The 22,498-nt window shown below is 32.8% G+C and overlaps 1 protein-coding gene across 6 annotated transcripts in view; it reads right to left on the bottom strand.

Moving 5' to 3' along the window:
- Nucleotides 1-22,498, bottom strand: part of LOC125077825 (proton channel OtopLc-like) — a 64,821-nt gene that overhangs the window by 31,762 nt on the left and 10,561 nt on the right. The window contains exon 1 of one of the 6 annotated variants that reach the window (XM_047689911.1): nucleotides 1,055-1,211. The exons of the other annotated variants lie outside the window; for them this stretch is intronic. Coding sequence (XP_047545867.1) covers nucleotides 1,055-1,113 — 59 coding nt within the window. The 5' untranslated portion in view covers nucleotides 1,114-1,211. Of the gene's footprint in view, nucleotides 1-1,054; nucleotides 1,212-22,498 lie in introns of those variants that run through there. 6 annotated transcript variants of the gene reach the window in all.

Below are 22,498 nucleotides of genomic sequence, written 5' to 3'. Positions count from 1 at the left end.
CACTTCACCTGACGCGGCAAATAAAAAAAGAGTAATGGGTTATCAAAACATAAACACCAGACGATGTTCTAACCGAGTTCTTATGCAAACCAACTACTTAAATAAAACGTAACATTCTGTTTTACTCACTAGTATTAATACCTATATTACACTTAATATAGGTATTAATACTCACGACTTTAATGTACAGTATTGAGATGTATTTAAATACGTGAGCCAGTGTGTGTCTCTTCTGAACCATTACAATCATAATCAAATTAACTTATACAAATGGATAAATTTTAGTAGCAATATAAATCTTTTAAAATAAAAGAATAGAAATAATGTCCAAATAAAAAAGACTAAAATAGTAGTGTTTTACTGCCGCGCGAATATTCACTCCCTCTTTGCAGTTGCCCGTTTTGTTTCGTGAGTTTTTTTAGTCAAGATGCTCGACAAATGGTCGTAAGAAAGAATAAGAAATAACTTCTTACGAGAAGTATGTTGTTACTTTTTGGCTTAGGCTTAGGCTTGTGTGGAACCTTTTCACTCGTCTTATATATTATGCACAAAAAATAGTAAAACCTTATCAAACGCTTTCGTGTAAAAGAATATTTAAAATTATAAATTTAGGACAAATTGCTTCATCATTCGCTCTTTAACACATATCAAGCAAACAAATGCTCCAGTCACTTTTTCATTAGCGGAGGGTCGCGTGAGATATCCACATTCTCTTGCATTTTAAAATTAATAGTCGACCACCCTTGTCAACGGACGTTCGCGGGGTAACCGGTCAATGACCCCAAGTATTTAGGACGAACTGGGGCTTATAACATTGAAACAAATGCGCCAGGAAGTAGGGCGAGGGGTTCGAAGCGTCAATGGTTTCCTATCCTGACTTCAAACTTTGACAACTTCTTAAGGTAAATTATTCATCAAGGGACTCGGGATATACTTATTCGCCTGTCTTTTAAGATGGCTTAAATCCTTATGACCGTCGTAATTTCTCGAGACCACCATGAAAAGTTTCTACATTAAACATTTAACTTTAACAACCATTAAGATCAGTGACTACCTTTCGATGGCATCAGCGTCGATTTCGGTTCCATTGACCAAGGTTTCTGTTATCTTCATTGTTACGGATTTCTTCGAATCACAAATGATCCGTTTTCATTTAAATGCAAGAGTCAAATCATTTTTAACTTTTATAGCGACACGCAGGTCGCCGCGAACGCACTCTCCACACTGAATTAGATGAGAGCGACGCGGGGGATCTAATTCGATGATACCCAGCTCGATTGCAGCAATTTTGTCCTGCTATTATTGCAAGCACGAGGGCGGGACAGGACATAAGCTCTCGAGCGAAATTGTTGTACAAATAGATTATTAATGGCCTCAAATGTGAGTGGACTTAGGGACGTGGGAATGTCAGGGACATATTATCGGTTCTCTTGATAGTAAGAAACAGAATAACGCAACATCAATACCTTATTATGGAGAGAATCCTAAGAGTATTTGGTGTCTACGATGAGGTTTATTTTTTATGGTATATTCTTGGAGTTTTATAAATATAAATTATTAGAGAACCGAGGTGATATGGAACTGCATGGATAGACGGAGCAGATAAGCAAGCTCCAAAGCCTTATTCTTTGACTAACAGTAGGATATTTATGGCATTTCTTTATCCATTTCGTGAAAATGGTACCTAGACACAAAAAAAAACACTAGTATACAATACATATTCCACTAAAAATACGAATACAGGCATTAGCAGTATTAGTGTACTTTAGATAAAATCGATTACGACGTGGTTTAAGTACAAATGAATATAGTATCTTTTACCTTACTTTATGGCTGTCTGATGTATATTATTCAGCTATTATTACAAAGGGTATTTTGCGCAAGAGCTGTAATTGAGGGACGCAGGGGTCGGATGGTTACGGATGCGGATATTGTCGATTTCACTGCGGAGACAGTCTGTGGCCATGATTCTGAATGGAAATAGTGTTTTCCTTTTTTTTAATTGATATTTGGAAGGTAGTTGAGCAATGATCCATGTTAGACTTCATGATCGTAAACAAATGTCATCGGCTGATTTAAGATGTTATATACGTCGATTAGGCCTAAAGTTGTACAAACTCACTCATCATGCAAAACTTTATGACAATACATTTTTTACTATACAACTATGCTACATTTAAAACGAAGAAGAGCTAGTAACCATTTGTTCATATACCTAGGTGGTATCCACCCGTGGGGCATTTCTATATAACCAATGTCTAATTAAATTTATCCTTATATCATTTCTCCCATAATCCGATGGGACGACAAATCCGACACGACTGGAAAGATTTCAGGCGCAGGACCAACGACTTTACGTTCTTTCAGATGTACGGGAATATAAAAAACACTTCTAACTTACAGACTTCGGGCGGTTACTGATATTTTTTTTACAGAAAAAATCAAACAATATTTTTTTATTGGGCCGCCCTGGGATTTGAGAGCGAGATCTGTGGCCTTATATGAAGTCATTACACCAACGATGCAGTTAGTACATAATAAAAGAATATCTTGAAACCCTATTAAAATATTCCCTTAAAATATTATTAACACATATTTTAGTTTAATCTCTATGTATATTTTTGATAGTTGGGGTCATAAACATTATATATCATGTGAAATTTACATCAAGCCACGATTTATAATATGCTGCTAAAAATATTCTCCGGTTAATCTCACTCTGTGACCATGTAACTCGCAAAATGCACAACTACCGGCCACGGAAGATTAGTGTCAATTTAAATTTACGATCACATTCGCGACTCACGTGACCGGCGGTGATTTGTAACAGGTCGATTACGCTACCATTTCATTCTTAAACCTCTTAAAAAATTCGAATATAAAATACAAGTAAGTTCATTAGCTTAGCCTTGAATACTGAATTAAAGTTTCTTGAGTATCGTCAAAAGATCCTTCATTTTCCAAAATAAAAAGTATACTTTACCGCATTCAAAGAAGTTCTAAAATCTGAAGTCTAGTTTTACGTAAATGCTTCTAGAGATGATGCTTAGGTACATAAAATATTTTTAGCACTTATTTTATGGACAACTTATAATTCTACAATTTATACAAAGATATTTAATTCATTAAATTTTTTCAATTAGGTATATTAATTTTTTTTGCAGTGTCTTGATTTCAACGAGAGAATACAAATTATTTCGCCAATCACGTAAGATGGAGGAGACACGAAGGAGATTGACCGGTTAGGGCGAGATTGGATACTCAATTAAAATGTTCAAGACTAACTAAAAGTACGAATTTCACCTTGGTTTTTGTCTTAAGCAATGTTGTCACTGTAACTAAGATTTATATCAACAGAAGCAGGATTCACACTCATAACATATTTTCAAAGAAATTACGTATGTCATCGTTTGAGTGATCATATTATTTTTATGTTGTGTGTATTTCCAAGCCCTCGACACAACATTCACGCAGATGCAGTTTAGTGTGAAGCGTTTTTTATAAGTATATCTAGTCATCGTTAACAAAAAATAAACATTTATTAATTAATGATAAATTCAAATACCATTTGAGCTAAATTACAGAAATATAGTATTTCGTTGATAATACTGGAAAAACTATTTAAACTATTCAAAAATTTAAAACGTTTTGAACAATAAGATACACAAAAAATATATTTATATTTTATAAAATAAATATTTTACTGAAACCTCACGTTAATTGACGTTACTAAAAAATCAAATATTGTAGTATAATAAGTGTTCATTAAAAACTTGCACGTAATTATTATTAAGTCATATATTTTTATTACTTAAAGTCGTTGGCCAAAAGGCGACGCGCAGTCTCGTTTGAAGCACGCTCGCGCTTACTAAGAACACAAATTCAATTTCTAAGAAAATCTCGACTTTAATCCGTTAAAATAAATCTCCCTTTGCAGTAAGCAGTGTTGGTACGATTTTGTCTAGCTCTGCATACATAAATTGTACCATTTAGTAGAGACTGGAATAGACGGAAATATTATCCGTGGAGTAGTGGCGATTTGCATAATAATCCATTGAAGAACTTCCTCTTAAGTGGCCGTGCCTCGGATTAATTCGGACAATAGCGTTAATTAAATCTATTTTCTCGTTTCTCTAATCGGTCCGAACAGTGTCAGTAAAGCTTTTGATATGTTCTAAGTCACTCCATTGTAAAGCAACAATCTGTAAATGTCCTTTCTGTTAATAAGATAAAAGGTAAAATAGACAATAATAATGAAACAGTACATTTGTATGTTTAAATAAAAAGGTGAACTAATTTATACATGTACATATTCACATAAAGTTTTGAACTCTTTTTTAAGCAAAAATGTTATTCGTTAGCACTATTTACCTAAGAATAATTTAACGTAATGCCTTTGTTTGTTTCTTTGAAAAATTGTAAGAGTTAGCCTTTATTTTGTACTGAATGGCAATTTTATCATTATTTCTACTTTAACTAATGCTCTCGAACGTTTGCTGTGTTAGCACTAGAATGATGAACAATAATATCATGAGAAATCGTTCTTTTCAATTAGATTGTTAGGAAACGCTCATTAAAGAAACTTGATGTTTTCACCCCGATTGCGAATTGCCGGCAGCGACGACGTGACAGTTTATCATAGGAACTAATGTTGTTCTTCCGTCTGGCTGATAACTTTGCTATATTCACTTGACACAACGTTAGGAGAATAAAAACAATAATAATTATTTTCTTTTCTTGTTCATCAGAAAACCACTTATTATTCTTGACTACATTAAAATCTTTTGTAATAAGATTTACGATGATTCTAGACAAGAGCACTATAAACAAATAAAATGGGCGCTAAAAGCTTTACGCATTTAACTATCCAACTCGAAATACTCACAACAAACTACGAGTAACCATATAAATACTGAATAATGAAACTATTCCATGATATATAAATATTATAACCTCTCCTATAAGACAGACTTTTGGAACTTATCCACCATTCTGTTCCAATTCCGATATATGGATACGTGTGTCAAAATGTCATCAGACTTATACAATAATTCCTGATGATGTTCTATTTTCACCGGTGAGCACCAAATATTTCTTAACATAAACTAAATACATGAAAATACTGGTGCTTGACTCGGTCTAAAATTGCAAACATCGTATAAGATTTAGTTACGATTTCAAGCCACTGACCTCTCCGCTGTTATATTTATATGAACACCGAAATGCGTATGGCATCATAATAATATATAATCATAAATTATATTACATACAAAAATCGTTTACAAAACGTTCCTCAATATTATCAAAATCTTTTTTATTTTATAACAAGCGCTTGCAATTCATGTTCCATGAACGCCTAGACATTTTACTAGGCAGGACTGTATTCCCCCAATAAGCTGCGTAGGCGACACACGTCGAGAGGCGGAGAGGCAGCGGAGACATCTGTAGGGTCCTCCAAGTCACAATAGCTATAAGCTAGGCGGTAGATGCATCTCACACAATGCTCCATAAAACTTCAAACGGCATAACTCAGTTATATTTAATGACCTGCCCTTTAATTTTCATTTACAAAGGATTAAAAATATAAGTAAAAGCCAAATATCTCAGGAAACATTCTAATCGTTTTTTTATGTAGTAAATAATATTTTATACGAGATATCGAGTACTAGTAGTTAATACTTTACCCAATTTTCTAAAGTAAAATTTAAATAAAGATCCATTCTGGAACCAAAATACGTATCTACACTTTTAAGATTAGAGTGTGTTATTATTACGTAAAGAACCTAAAGAATTATTCGAAAATAACCAAAATAAATTAATTCCAACATAATTTTATAACATTATTTAGTAATCCCTACAACATCGTTGTAAAAACGCAATTTTACAGCGGTATATTTATAGTTCCGAAGCTAGCTAAATATAGCGTCATGGCAACACCACGGTCCATTAACGTTATCTCCCTACAAATCACCATTGCCTATTTTCACACGATCACAGAACCAGTATACGCACACATGTGCCATCAATTATGTTAAAGGAAAGATAATTATCTGAGATTTCATCTCAATTTAATGTATACCCATATAAATATCTTACTTGTCATTTACTCCTTGTTTTATTTCACTGTTTAAAGCTATGAAGTCAAGTATAAAAAAGGGCATATGTACAATTGTAAAAGATAAAAGTCTTAGATTACATCAATCTCTCCTTGTTAATTTATTCACGTTTCCGAAGCTTTTGGTTGAAGGTGTATTAAGAGCTGTAACAGATATTTTAAACGTTGATGATGATGAATTTTGCGATCGTAGTTTTTTTTTTGGATAATTTCGTCTTATTTACAAATAACGAGAAAATTTACAGTTTAACTTCCCAGCATTCAGACAGAACAACTGATGTTCTGAATTAAAATAGTATCGAATAAAAGCATATAGTTCTAAAACGGGCTATCATTGTCCATAATATATTATAAATAAAACACAGTACATTTATTAATAATTCATGGGATATTATATGGTTATTAACTACAAAAATATATATGGGCAGGAAATAGCACACTAACCGCCACTCAAAGCGCCACCGTACACCAACAGCGTTCATTAACCACACAAAAGTGTACATTTGAAAACTAGAGTAATATCAAAGTTTTGATCAAAGTGGAAGCGACAGCGAACAATGAAAAAAGCGCAGGAACTACAATATGCATTTTCTTCGCGGACAATGTGCGAAGTATAAAGTGCTGAAACACACTTTCGTACTGTCTTTTTAAAAACTTTACAATTTTCTAGAGAAATTTCACTGTCTTTATTCTAAATGACAGCATTCAATCTTTATATCTATATCTATAAATTAATACTAGTTATAAGAAATTTAATATCAGCGGTGAGATGCCGTAAAGTATTAGTAAGGGCTTCTCTCGCTAATTACATTCCGGCTATCATCGACCCCGATGTCTTATAATATTCTCGCTCAAGTAACTCGTAAAATGACTCAATTTACTGAGGAGGATGACACAAATTCTACGACAATGTTACTGCAAGGCGCGTATATACGAGATTAATCGAATTACTGAATCGTTTGAGTAAATGTAATTTCGAGATAAAAACAAGACTGTAATGTGCCACTTTAGCCTACGAAGTGGGTTTTTATTTTAGGTTTTATTATAATTTCAACAAATAAAGTTGATTAATTCCAGTATAATTTCCTTATTCTAACTTCTATGAGTTTCCAACGAGGGAGATATAGCCCCAGTGGACACTTGAGTCTTCCCAGGGGTGGCGCGGATGCACAACAAAAAAAATACATTTATCATGTATTTTTTAAGAATGTTTAAAATACCTGTTTATAAAAATAAATATGTTATGGAGTATACGAATTTAAAATCATCTAAATTGTTAATAAAAATAGAAAGATGACGGAGATAACGTGTTTCGAAAATAATCCTTGTTAAAAGCAAGTAAGTGTAAAACGAAAGTTAAGTTTAATAAATAATAACTGAATTTAATATTTAGTTTGAAATATGGATCAAAGTAGTCTTCTAATCTTCTACAAAGTAATCATTGTATATTAAATTGCAAAAATATTTATTTTTAATTATTTATTTATTATTTGGGAAACAAACAATTATAATTATACTTAATAGTAAAAAAACAAATATAAGAAAAACATAAATCAATCAAGTTTCCACTTAAAATTAATACAAACAAATGACAACTTACATTAAAAATAAAAACAAAAACAGAAAGTATAAAGAGCAAGTAAAACAGTTGTAGTAATATGACGTAAACTAAATTAAAATTCACTAATTTTTTAGTTAAATATATCTAATTCTTTACTATGTATGTTATAATTTTTACACGCACGTAACAAGAACATATTCTTTGAATAGTCACACCTAAAAGCGGTACAAAAATAAAGTTTGGTTTCTCACGTATTGCGAGTTTACATTTAAAAAGTATATATTATATTATAAATAAATCTATAAAATGTTTTTATTATGAAAGTTCATCATTTCATTTAAATGTTTTAAATGAAATGCTGATAAATAGGAATAAGATATAATAGTAGTACCTACAACTGAAAAAGTTACATTTAAAATAGCTAATTATATGAAAAATTTCGTCGTCTTTTTCCGCAATGGTGATCGACAACAGGTCTCATCGTTTCATCTTTCTTACAAAAAGTCCTAATTGATTTCCGGTTGAAATTCTTGCTTCCCGAAAATAACAATACAAAGAGTTTGTCATCATCACATTAGATTTTCTTAATCAAAATTAATTTTGTGCTCATATATTTGTAACAATGATATCAAATCAACGATAATGGACAGTGCGTCAACATTTATTCTTAAAAGGATAGAAATCTATGATCTAAATTATATCCCGATAAAAATGTAACAACGACACAATTGCATTGAAAATTGGCTACTTTCATTATAAAAGATTTTAAGGGCCTGAAAGAACATAACAAAGAATAGACATGAAAGCGTTTCCGTATCAAAACAATGCAACCCATGGGGAGCCCCAACTTCCGGCACCTAATGTCAGAGAGGGAGATCATGGATCCACTTTGTAGAGCATCTCTATACTTATGTATAATAGATTAACGAACATTTTCACAATGTTTTTGTTTTATAAATAAAACAAAGGAACCATAAATCATAAATGTTGCCAGTTCAGATTGAAGCTTCAATAAAATATCCTCCAGTATAAAGGTTGAGTGAGCAATAAGCGATATGGCAAAACGCTCTAGTAAGTTACAATTAATTCTACTATAAAATAATCGCTATATTGACGATAGAGTCCCTATTTTGCCCTTATTTTGAATATTAAAAAGTAGTGTATGTAACAGGTACCTTAATTACTAGATATTATTAAACAAAGTCCTCTCGCTGTGTTTGTACGTCTATTTGTCTGAACGTGATAAACTCAAACACCATCAAATCAAATGGAATAAGATGATGAATTTTAAAGATACGGCGTGCGCCATATAAACGCTAAATATATTACGATATTAAGGTTTTATGTAAACCCTTATACCACCTGCAAAGCTGGGGATAGCTAGTATTCTGTAAAATATTATGAAGTTCTCACACTTTTTTCTAATTTCATTTTTGATTATGTATAACCCTAACTTAATTAGTAATCTTTATATACAATTAATAACAGCTAGCACAATCTTAATTGCTCAAGCTTGGAACAACATTAACATTAATCTAGAATAAGGATTTAAATTAACAACAGGACTATATAAACAGTGCAATAACGTAAATGCAGTTCGATTAACCCTACTCTAAGAGCTTACAAGATCTACACATAAATACGTACAAACAAAGGCTTACCTAGTTTCTATTAAGGAAAGTATACAACTATAAACTGAGATACATACGAGTTGCTAAATAATCTTAATAATCTTAGATATTTATGAAACTTTATTTTAGTTTCGATGAGAACATTTGAAATTATTATTTACTTTAACGTGTTATTTTACGTTACGTTAACTTCTATAAATTGAAATATTTTTTTCAATAAATTTTAGTAGAATTACTGATTTTGTTGTTGTATTATTTCGATTTCAATAATATTCGTACTTTTCAAATAAAAATAGCGATCATGCGTATTATAATAATGACGTATAACATGTGAAATAAACCTCAAAGTTAAAAAAAATATATATATTTTTTAATAAAAAGTTTACGGTTATTACGTTTAAAGAAGATATCTAGTTAACACATTCTACAATCGCGTTCCGACATCTCATAGACATTAAATCTATTATAGTAATTTATCATCACGTCGTCATCCCAATCTTATTCAAAACGAGCAACTCAAACATTTTTATCAAAGATCAGGCGTGACTTGAACAAAAAACCCAAACAATGATTGCTGCAATGTTGCCATCGTATAAATTGATGGCTTCCCTACTTTAAATAGTGAACCTAGAATAACAATGTTTGATTTATGACGCGTGATAGGTCGTTGAGTAAAATATTACCCGCGAGGGCGTCAAGAATGGGGGAGATGCGAAGCTTCTTTGTAGGAAGATTCAACTCAGATATGACTTTTATACAAACCTATCATATTGTACAGACATTTAAGTAAAGCAAATTGGTATTTTATTATAGTTAAATTTACTTTTAAGCAGTCACCTGCTTAAAAGTAAATTTAACTATTATTGTAACACTAATAAATGTCAGTCGAAATATCTCAAAGAATGTGTGATTGTAACTCGCTCTTGTCTTAGGCAATATGGAAAGACACCATGAGTAAACCTGCATGTCTCGAAATTAATGATGTCGCATGTGTACCCACCTATCAACACTGGCATACCGTGGTGCATTAGGCTACAAACTTATCCTTTTACTATTTATGAAACAGTGGATATTCTCGTAATTGAATGTACGATGTATGTATAATGTTAGATGTAGTTTGTTGTGAGTTTTTAAAATTAGATATCGTAGAGCGTAGGGTTTTGAACGGCCATTTTAGTTTCTTACAGTTCTGTACATTTACAAATTTCAATAAAATATATAAATTTAATTTAATTTTAAATCGAACTCGCTTAATCGAAAGATTATAATTTTATAATCTCAGTTAATTAACAACCAGGGAACATAAAGTATTGAAACTGTTTTGTATTATCGATTAGGTTAATGTTCCTATGGAACTTCAATTATGTTCAGGCTATCTTATAATGCCTTTTACTTATTCCGGCATAACGGCATCTGTTGCCTTGCACGCCTGAGATATGAGCCTCAACGCCCCAATGTATAATGGGCGTGAATAACCATTATACTAGCATAGATGGAGGCATAGCGCTAACGATATTTGCATTGTTTCGGATATATTGATTTTGGATTAAAACGAAAATTGTAGTTTTAGCTTGTGGGTTTCGAAAGGCTATGTGGATATGACAATCATATAATATAAGTCATATACCTTGATTCTGCTACCAATGTTATAAAAATACATTGTTAGTTTCTTATTCTTTTCATTTAAAACTTGTCATCGTAAAAGAGAAAAACGTCGGAACTGGGACAGTATAAAACCGTAAGTGTTTTAGATAAAATAAATTTAAACAATAAAAAATGTGTGTTTATCATGGTATACAATGTTATCAGGTATCGTTAGTAAATTACCATTATATATCAAGTATATAATGGTAATTTATATAAGCTGTAGAACTTGTATTTTTCACAGTATTAGTCCCCCTTAATGTAATTGAGATGGTAATTTGATTTGTAGAGTCGATGAAAATACGAAGGGCGTGCTTAAGGTAATTGGCACTTGATAGCCTAGATACAAGTGAAGAGATCGCTTTGCAGAGTGATGACTGTCTTATTATTTCTTTAGTTAGTCAAACGAGCGAATGTTGAAATGGTAACAAGTCACCTAATACCTTCTCTCATTGACACTCGCACTGTAAGCAATTAAAGCCATTAATGCGACGCCTACCAATAAATCAAAGATGTTACTTGTACCTGATCAGTTATTCTACCGCAAACAACACTTAGTCTTTTTGTGTTACAGTTTGAGTGAGCCGGTGTAACTACAGACACAAGGGGCATTACATATTGTTTCCAAAGTTGGTGGATCATTCTCGATGTAACGAATGGTTAATATCTCTTACAGCGCCAATGTCTACCGCCAATGGTGACCACATAAAATTATCATCAGGTGACCATCCGCCTGCAATTACACTGGTCTACATTTTCAAATTAAACCACCACAGTAAAAAGCACTTATGTTTAGCGACAGAATAGCATAGAGAAGTACCTACTCTGATTAGTCTACACTAACTCCTCCGTAAACAAATCGATCGAAATTCTTTGAACATTTTTAAAAATTAATACTTTTAAGTCATATTTTACAAAATTGGAAAAAAAATTAAATTAATCCTACTATATACTACAGCCAATGTATTATTAAGCCGATAGTTTGTTTTAGTTCCAAACTAGTTTATGGAGCGCATGCCGGACTTTCAAGCCACTATTCAAATTAGACGAGCAAGTTCATACAACATTTTAATTATATCTTGATGATTTTATAACATTATCAATTATTTAGGTATTATATCTTTTTGCTATTTATATATTCCCATCTTATAATAATAACTCTAAGATAATGACGGCAAACTGAAGTAAAGTGCTTTAACTATAAACATTATTAATAAAAATCGTAATTCCTACGGTACGGTATTCCTACTAAAGATCACATGAGAAGCTTATTTAAAATTAATAGTATGGTGGCTTGGATTGTTAGCGCAATTTTAACTTGCATTAAGGTTTTCAATTTTAGAAGCGGAAGTTCCTTCATCGTGGATGAATATTCTGGTATAGTCATTAAAGTGATTAAGTTTATTACCTATCCCAGGCAGGAACGTGCTATAATAGGCTTTAGACTGATTTTAAACAAAAGTATTTTTAGAATAATTTTAAATAGATCAGATTTGTAAGTAATTAGGAATTCAACAAAACCTCTGAAATCTCATAGGACGAATAGATATTTGATTGGATTGGCTGTTAAAGTTCAGTGCGATTTTCTCTACCCTTACTATGAAATCCTATTTGAGACATATAGATACTCGAAACTATTATAATATTAAAGCCATTATTTGTGTTTCATTTGTTTCAGCTAATAATCCGTTTTTAGTTATTGTTATAAATTCATACCATAATGGTATTTGTGTAATTATTGTAAATACACTTGAAAATTATAAATAAAGGGTATTTTGAGAAATAGACGCTTAAGAGTTAACTACTAAGTTTCTTGCCGGTTCTTCTTGTAAGAATCTACATTCCAAACCGGTGATAGATATAATTTAATTCAACACTGTAACATGACGATTCAGATGTGCTATTTTGAGCCTACTTGAATTAATAATATTTTGTTTGATTGAGAACCGGACGGTTCTCTCAATCAATCCACTGATTTATGCAAATATAAACTTTGATTTAATAATGTTTAATAACAACAACATATATGGTATTCCATATATATATATGATTACATATCTTCTTAGTTCTAATATAGAAATACAGTGGCAGATAGCCACTGTATTTCATTTTTATGAGTTTTCCTGTTATGAAAAATACAGCCTGAATTTATTTTGAAAATTCTATGCATAACATTTATAAGCGTAAGTCAAAGGCATCAATCGTCCCGTAATTCTAGGCGAAAGAAACTTCTAGATCGACTAGGTCGTTTCGTTCCAGTATTCCAGTATGTACTTTTTAATGACCACTGATTAACTGATATTATTAAAAGTAATGTTTATTAAAAAAAACATATGATGATAACATAACTCTGCTCGTCATGCCAGACATTTGTTTTAAGATTTCATATAAACTCTGGTACTCAAACGCTGTAAGTGTTTCATAGTCTCAAGCGTCAAAAAACTTATATGCTTTATATTTTTCTCAACGTCTACCGTATTTTCTCTGAGAGTGACGTTAAGAAAAATATCTCCCTTGTGGAAATTAAATATTAATAGTAGTGTCGCGCATCTTTGTGTTTAATACAGTTTTATTTCACTTTTAGCTTATTACTCTAATTTCTCATTGTATTTACTTTTGTTTTTTTAAGGCATATATGACATCTGATGGTACTTGATCACTGCCGCACATAGACAATGGCGTTGTAAGAAATATTAACCATTCCTAAATCGCCAATGCGCCACCAACCTTGGGAACTAAGATGTTATGTCCCTTGTGCCTGTAGTTACACTGGCTCACTCACCCTTCAAACTGGAATACAGCAATGTTTAGCGGTAGAACATCTGATGAGTGGATGGTCCCTACCTAAATAGGCTTGCACAAAACCACCAAGATGTTTTGTTGCAATAAATACGTACTCGTTTACATTAAAAATCTAAAATATGAACTGTGATCATATTTGTTGATCAGTTATTAGTGGTAGAATTATGGGTTGTCAAATATACCCATGTTGCTTAAATTTTCACTAACACGTATGCAAAGTTCACGAGCAACTATACAAGTCAATTATCGTAGTGACAGCGAATTCAGAACTCGAGGTGTTCTAATTAATTGTATTATACAGCCTTCCTTCTAATATTGGTTTACTTAATAGACGTAACCTAATTTCCCAAACGTTGTTACTGTCAATAAGAGACACAATTAATTTAGTATATATACACACATCTGTTTAATTTAATTTAAATAATACGTGAAAGCGCATTGTTAAAATGTTTGAAACAATTTCTAAACAGTAATTTTAGGTATAAAGTACGTAGCTATGTATTCCGAAAAGGAAGCAACTCTTTTGTTTGTATAAGTGAATAAAAACGCGACTTCTATTGACTGATGCGACGTACGCGATTCGGCAAATACGGCTGACTATCAAATGTCAATGTTATGTGAACGTTTCCCCTTTAATCATGCACCGGTTTCGTCACTCCGCAACGCGACAGACTGTTTCGGTGCAATTTAGGGATCGCTCTTGCTGAGCTGTCTGGCGTGAAATTAGCGTCACATGTCGGTTCAAGTGCCAACCACTCATATGTTCATGTTACCGATTACGCCATAAACACTGTAATAGTGGATAGACTTTTAAAGGATCGCGGGAAGTTTCCAAGTGGCTATACAAATGAATGTTGATAATTATAAATGTGTAAGAAGAATGCTTGTGGGAATTCTGAGATAGGTTTTCGTCGTATACATTTTCGTTCTCATTTCGGTCCTTTTGTTTATGGAATTCATCCAATTTATACAAGAATCGTTGAGGCCCAATTCATTATTTACTTGCATCATTAAGATATTTGTCTCATTAAACTTAAAAAATACCAATTGATTGGTTTAATGGACTAAAATATTATTTAAAGCCGGTTATGAAACATTATCATATTAAACATAGCATATATAGTAAATTTTATCATCGTTGTTTAATTTTATTCATTAAATATACGACTTTCATTTATAACGGACAAACTTATCACAACAGTACTTGAAGCCCTTCATGCTGACCGTAACTCCTCGAGAAGTAGTTCAGTACTAAATGCTCTCTGACCTGTTGTGTGCAGAGTTGTAATAACCAACGAACTCCAACTGAAATGGTAAGTGCTTCAACTTTACCGAGGTCAATGGGATGCGTATTGGAGCATAACAGGTCTATTATTCTCTTACAAGATAAATAGCTTATCTATTTTGCGTATATTTCAAATTAACGGCCTTATCGGCTTCTGGGTCTCCAGCTTATATCTAGAAACTCTTTGTAAAAGACGAGTATGTTTAGTATTATTAGAAATTTCTAAAAACATAGAAAGTCTTTAGTCCTGCATCCATCAAATTAATTATAAAAGAATAGAGAGTTCATTTGATGATGGCTGGATGAATTCTTCGCATGGAGATGATCTTCTTTGAGAATGCCTACCATGGCGCAAAGCATGCAGAACATTGTCATATTTATTAATATTCACTTTTTGTTCACAAAGAGAACACATAATTGCTTGCCATTTCCCATTGAAAGTAACACATTAAGAATTGGAGTAATTAACTATAAAAAACAACCAAGTCCATTCCAACCCCAAAAAGATGCAAGTTTGTACGTTAACCGCCAAAAAAACACTATTCGTCGTATCTCCACGATTTGAAAACATTCCGATAGCCGCCACAGCTAGTAGCGGAATACTTGGCGTTGATATATCAAGCCTCGTTCAGTTCCACGGTCAATTGGAAGGCAAAGCCAAATTGGCATCAAAAAAGCTTGGTGTGCTCAGTAAGGCAAGACAGTATTTCACGTCGGCCCATCGCCTAAGACTATACAAGGCGCAAATTCGGCCTCACATGGAGTACTGCTCTCACCTCTGGGCGGGTGCTCCATTTGACCGTATCCAACGTAGAGCATCTCGAATTATAGACGATCAAGCCCTTTCTGTTCTGCTCGATCCTTTGGCTCTGTGTAGAGATGCTGGATCACTCTGCATCTTCTACCGAATTTTCCACGGGGAATGTTCCGAGGAATTGTGGATTAATCCCGGCAGCTGAATTTCACCTTCGGACACCTCGTCAATATTCTAAATTTCACCTGCACCACTTAGATGTCCGAAAATCCACAACAGCGCGATTTTTAAGGCATTTTCTGCCTCGCACAATCACTCTGTGGAACCAGCCTTCGCCGGCGGTTTTTCCGAACCAATACGACTTGGGAACCTTCAAGAAAAGAGCGTACTTATTCCTTAAAGACCTGCAACGCACCTGTTGTTGCAGATGTCCATGGACAGTGGTAATCACTTTCCATTAGGTGAGTCTCCTGTTCGTTTGCTCCTATAAGTCTCCTATAAGATAAAAAAAAACAAAAGAAAAAAGAAAACAAAAAACCAAGAAGTATTGCTATTTAGTAGTTCAATAATCGATCAGAAGGTACCTTCTCTGATAGGCTTTCCTAAAGGCCTTCGTACATATATTAGCAGCCTTTAAATTTCACACTGCTGGGCTAAGGCCTCCTCTCCCTTTGAGGGAAGGTTTGGAGTATATTCCACCACGCTGCTCCAATGCGGGTTGGTGGAATACACATGTGGCAGAATTTCGTTGAAATTCACGTGTGTCTAACATGCAGGTTGCCTCACGATGTTTTCGTTCACCGACAAGCACGAGATGAATTATAAACACAAATTAAGCACATAAAAATTCAGTGGTGCCTGCCTGGGTTTGAACCTGAAATCATCGGTTAAGATGCACGCGTTCTAACCACTGGGCCATCTCGGCTCACCTATCAGAATACAATACTATAGTATATATAATGTGTACATTTCAATATTACTGTCCCGATTTCTTTCACTAAACACAAGGACGAGTGATTACCATGTAATAATAGTAAATTATTTTCATCAAACAAATAAATACATACGGATGATAAATCGTCCGCATTAATCTCAGCTAAAAGGCGGAGAAGCGATTATGATAAATGGTATGTCATAAAACTACATTAGAACAAGAACATACATAGAAATATGCACATGTATTATTAACATACATATACACAATAAATAATAATAATAATAATATCGAAATCAAAATATCTTTATTAAGTTATAATTGAAAACACTTTGTTAAAATAATAAGTCAGTAGTACAGAAGTAAATTCTACGATCTATGATCAGGTCAGCTGCTAATGACAGGTTTTCTTATTGCTTGTGCTACATATTGGTCGTACTAATGATCATTTCAACCTGCGTGTGGGTCGCGGTAAGGCCCCCCCTTTCTCTGGACAATGCATTAAGTCGGCTTTAGCTGTTATCAAAAACATCTAACTATCATGTATAAATTATTTTAATCCGACGTAATTCTGGCTTGCCCCTTTAGATTATGAAAGTCATTTGAGAACAGCTTTGGATAAAACTATAAGTTCGAGATTAGATATTGAAGACAATAGTGAGTAAACAAACAATTAATAAATATGCATTAGTACATATTATTATTAGGAAAATAACTTTTTTCATGCTGTATGTTGAAATTAGTTTAAGAATGAATTTAATTACTTGACATTCCTTGTGACATTTTTACTCCAACAGTGAGAAAGTTGAATTTTTATAAATATTTGTTCCTCATCATTCATATTTTACTATGCAATAGTGCAACGAACGTTGGCATGCAAAAAACCAAAGTTTACGATAATTAAAGGTACCTGTTGTGATTAGTTTAATATTTTTATCAGTTTAGAATTATTAAATGGAATTAATACAAATTAATTTTAATTACCAGCATGAATCACAAGCACAAATCTAAGGAATTTTTATAAGGTTATATATAAAGGTTCTTTATAATTGCACATCAATTATGTGAATCTGAATCGAGTAAATTCCAAAAACATACATTTCGAGTACATTTCGAGTGAGAAACAATTTGTTACCTTTTAAAATCTGAACTGAAACGGCACCGGCGAATCGCAATTAACTTTACAAGTTGACAAAGGACGCTTTGAATGTCATAGACAATGTTTGTTTTGAGCGCGGGAATTTTCGAATAATTACGATTACGACTACTGTCCGAAGTACAACAGGTTACCCTAAATCGTTTTGTTACTAGCACTGATATACACTGATATACTTGGTAGTCTTTCCGAATACAAAAATAATTTTAATTTCACTTTATGCTTCATTAAATCAGTCGTTGTTCATTTTGTAATCATTTTATTACAATTGAGAGTAAGATTTGAACAATGTGTACCTCCATTTCCCTGTTGAAAATTTTATTGTAGCCAAAGCATAATGCGTTAATTGTGACCCCTCTAAAGCTTACAAAGCCCGCCCAATGAGATGTTATGGAGCGTGATGTTTTAGAAGTAAAATTTATTATTTTATGTCATTCTTTGTTTTGGTTATGGAGTACATAAATTATTTTACATAAAAACACTGTGGCGTCTCGTAGTCTAAGTCGAACTGTTTGTATTTTTTTCCATCTGAAGTTTATATTTTTAAAAACACCTGTAGGTAAATATATATCAGATTATTGCAAGAAAAATAATAATAATAATAATAATAAGCCCCCCAAAATCCAACCTTACGTCCGAGTCGAACACCAGACCACGTGGGGGGCGGACACGCATACATTTGAAACTTATGCGGCAAACAAGGCTATGGTAACCCATCAAACATGGAGCAACATTCAGAGAGATTACGTATAGGGCCGCTACCCGGGGGTCGCCGGGGCACACCTGGAGCCAGTGCTGGGTGTTACAGCATGCGATCCACTGGCGGTGGGGGACTGAGCAGGCGGGTTCCCCCCGAACAATTATCTACAGCCGACAATAGTTTACCCGTTATTAGTGCTAATCAAAATTCTGCTGTTAGTTTTAACAGGCCAACTGAGGATGTTTCGCAGGGAGCCGCTAGCTCACAACCTGCGACCACCAAGGCTGGTAAACCCAGAGTACGCATGAAGTGGGACAAAGAAGTTAACTTGTTTATTATGCGTACTTATCTTTATATTACAAAATTAGAAACTGATAAAGTTATGTACCCTAAACGGCTATTCGACAAATTTAAAACACAATATCCGGACTGGAATGTAAGTCAACAACGTATCGCAGATCAAAGAAGAGTAATAATTAGAAATAAATTAATAAGTGAAGATGAAATAGCACATCTTAAATCAGAAATTGCTGAACAATTAAGAAGGGAAGTGGATTTAAATAATCAAACAGATACATCGTTGCATTCACCCCATTTACAATCACAACCGTTAATTCAGACACACAATATAGTTACTAGCCCTACAACTTACAATATTACACAATCTGATGCTTCTACACAGACAAATTTAACATCCCTAGTTCACGATACAGAAGTACAATATACTCAATCTACAACCTTAGAAAACCCACAACAAGAAAACATTGAAGAATTAAAGAATCTTTTAGAAACAGCACTGACTAAATTTGAAGGTACTGATCCTAAAACCCGACCAAAATTACCGCGATTAAAAGAGAGTAAGTTACTTCATGATCTGATTTACACATTCAATACTCATATACTACCTACCTTTTTTTCATTAGATTCCGACCTACTGCATTTACATACATTAATATATTGTTCAGCTTTAGTAATAATAACAAAACTTGGCTATAAAATTAAGTCAGGAAATATAGAAGATTCAAGCATACAGAAGAAAAAGAGCCATAGGCCAGCTTGGGAACATAGATTAGAAAACGATATAAAAAAGCTTAGAGCAGACATTGGTAGGTTAACTCAATATTTAAAAGGCAATAGATCTAAAAAAGTAGTAGAAAAAGTAGAGATAATATTTAAAAATACCAAATTGCACACTATCCACGAACGAGAAAACAAGAAACCAGAAGAATATATCGACACTCTTAAACAGAAACTATCTTTAAAATCACATAGACTTGCAAGATACAGGAAAGCACTTAATAGAAAACAAGATAATAAATTATATTGTACCAACGAAAAAGCTTTTTACAGGTCATTGAATAGTTGTACCTCGAATAATACAAACAATGAAGAACAAATACCAAATAAAGATGAACTTAAAAACTACTGGGCAGGGATTTGGGAAAAAAGGAGTGACCACAATTTACAGGCAAAATGGATTGAAGAAGAGAATCAGAAGTGGGGTTATATGGAACAGATGGAATTTATAGAATTAAAATTAGATGATTTAACTGTAGTTTTAAAGAAAACGAAAAATTGGAAAGCTGCTGGAATAGACCAGATACATAATTTTTGGTATAAAAAGTTTACGTCATTACATGATATTCTAACAAAAATAATTTCAGACCTAATTAACTGTAGAATTCCACTCCCAAATTTTATAACAACCGGTTTGACCTACATGCTACCAAAAAACCAAAACACCCACGATCCATCACAGTACCGTCCCATAACATGCCTACCAACAATATATAAAATAATCACATCCTGCATTACCAATAAGATAGTCTCACACCTGGAAGCACATAATGTAATGTCAGAGGAACAAAAGGGATGCAGGCGAAACCACAGAGGATGTAAAGAGCAATTAATTATAGATTCAACCATACTAAAACATTCAAATAAATTTAATAGAAATTTGTATGTCACATATATAGATTTCAAAAAAGCCTTTGATAGTGTCCCACATTCATGGTTAGTTCAAATTTTACAAACATATAAGATTCATCCTAATATTATTAAATTTTTGAAAGAGGCCATGTCTAATTGGAGAACCACAATAACTTGAACAACAAAAACATCTAAAATCTGTTGTGACGAAATCCATATTAGGAATGGCATCTTCCAGGGAGACTCTCTCAGTCCTTTGTGGTTTTGCCTCGCCCTAAATCCTCTGTCTAGAATACTATCAGATTCTAAATTTGGATACCAATTAACACGTGACATAGCGGTTTCTCATTTGATGTACATGGATGACATAAAACTATTTAGTAAATCTGTGAAAGAAATGAAAGAAATGATAAAAATTACAGCGCAATTTAGTAAAGATATAAATATGAATTTTGGCTTAGATAAATGCAAAACTTTAACTATAAAGAAAGGAAAATTAATTGAGAAAAATTATGAAATTAGTGAGGAAATAAATATATCCGAGATGTTAGAAGGGGACTTATATAAATATTTGGGTATATTTCAAGCTAAGGATATTAATCACTCAAAATTAAAACAAGATCTTACCACTGAGTACATCAAAAGAGTAAACCAGCTGTGCAAAAAACATCTTTATTCGCGAAATCTCATAAAAGCAATAAATACTTTTGCTATTCCGGTCCTAACTTACTCCTTCGGGATAATCAAATGGTCTCAGACAGATATTAAGAATTTAGAAATAAAAACTAGAGTCACGCTAACTAAACATAATTATCACCATCCGAAATCAGCTATAGAAAGATTAACGTTGAAAAGACAATTAGGAGGAAGAGGGGTAGTTGATTTAAAAATTCTTTGGCAAAACCAAATCCATAATATTCAAAAATTTTTCTACAATAAAGCAAATACTAGTAAGATACATGCAGCTATAGTAGAAGTTGATGATAATTTCACACCGTTAAACCTAAAAAATAATAATAAAGAGTTTAAAACTATCCAAGAACAAATAAATGAAAAAATTAAAGATTGGAGAAGAAAAGAACTACATGGTAGGCATATCCACGATCTAGAGCAAAATTTCATAGATTTAGATGCGTCAAATAAATGGTTACAAAAAGGTTACCTCTTCCCCGAAACAGAAGGTTTTCTAATTGCTATTCAAGACCAGGTTATCAATACAAGAAATTATAAAAAATATATACTTAAAGAATCAATAGAATCAGATTTATGTCGAAAATGTCACAGAATGCCAGAAAATATACAACATATTACAGGAGCTTGCCCTACTCTAGTTCAAACAGATTACACCCATCGCCACAACCAAATAGTTCACTACATACATCAAAAACTTGCACACAAATATAACCTCACAAATACTCCACTAAAACCATACTATGAATATCAACCCAACCCCGTTTTAGAAAATGAAGAAATAAAAATATATTATGATAGAGCAATTCTTACTGATAAAAAGATTCATTACAATAGACCGGATATAACTTTAGTTAACAAATCATCTAAAATAGCTTACTTAATTGATGTTTCTGTTCCAAACACACATAACTTATTAAAAACTATTACGGAAAAGATCAATAAATATACAGAATTAAAAGAAGAAATAATAAGAATCTGGAATTTAAATAAGGTTTTTATTATCCCTATCGTGCTTTCCACTACCGGAGTCATACCTAAACACTTACAGCAAAGTTTAAAAATTCTTGATTTACCACCTCTCACATACATCACCATGCAAAAAGCTGCTATTTTAAATACTTGTCGAATAGTACGTAAGTTTTTAGAATCTGATAATGAGCTGATTGACTGTACTGACTGACTTTTTCACTTCCCAGATACACTTGGTCATTGACCCGTGTGACTGGAATATTTGCCCCATTATTTGGGAGATAATTAGTCCAAGAAGAATAATAATAATAGAGCCTTTTATTTC

This window comes from Vanessa atalanta, chromosome 4, assembly GCF_905147765.1.
Source record: "Vanessa atalanta chromosome 4, ilVanAtal1.2, whole genome shotgun sequence".
NCBI classification, from domain to species: domain Eukaryota; kingdom Metazoa; phylum Arthropoda; class Insecta; order Lepidoptera; family Nymphalidae; genus Vanessa; species Vanessa atalanta.
Note: the sequence above shows the minus strand (reverse complement) of the source record. Positions and strands in the feature narration are given on the sequence as shown.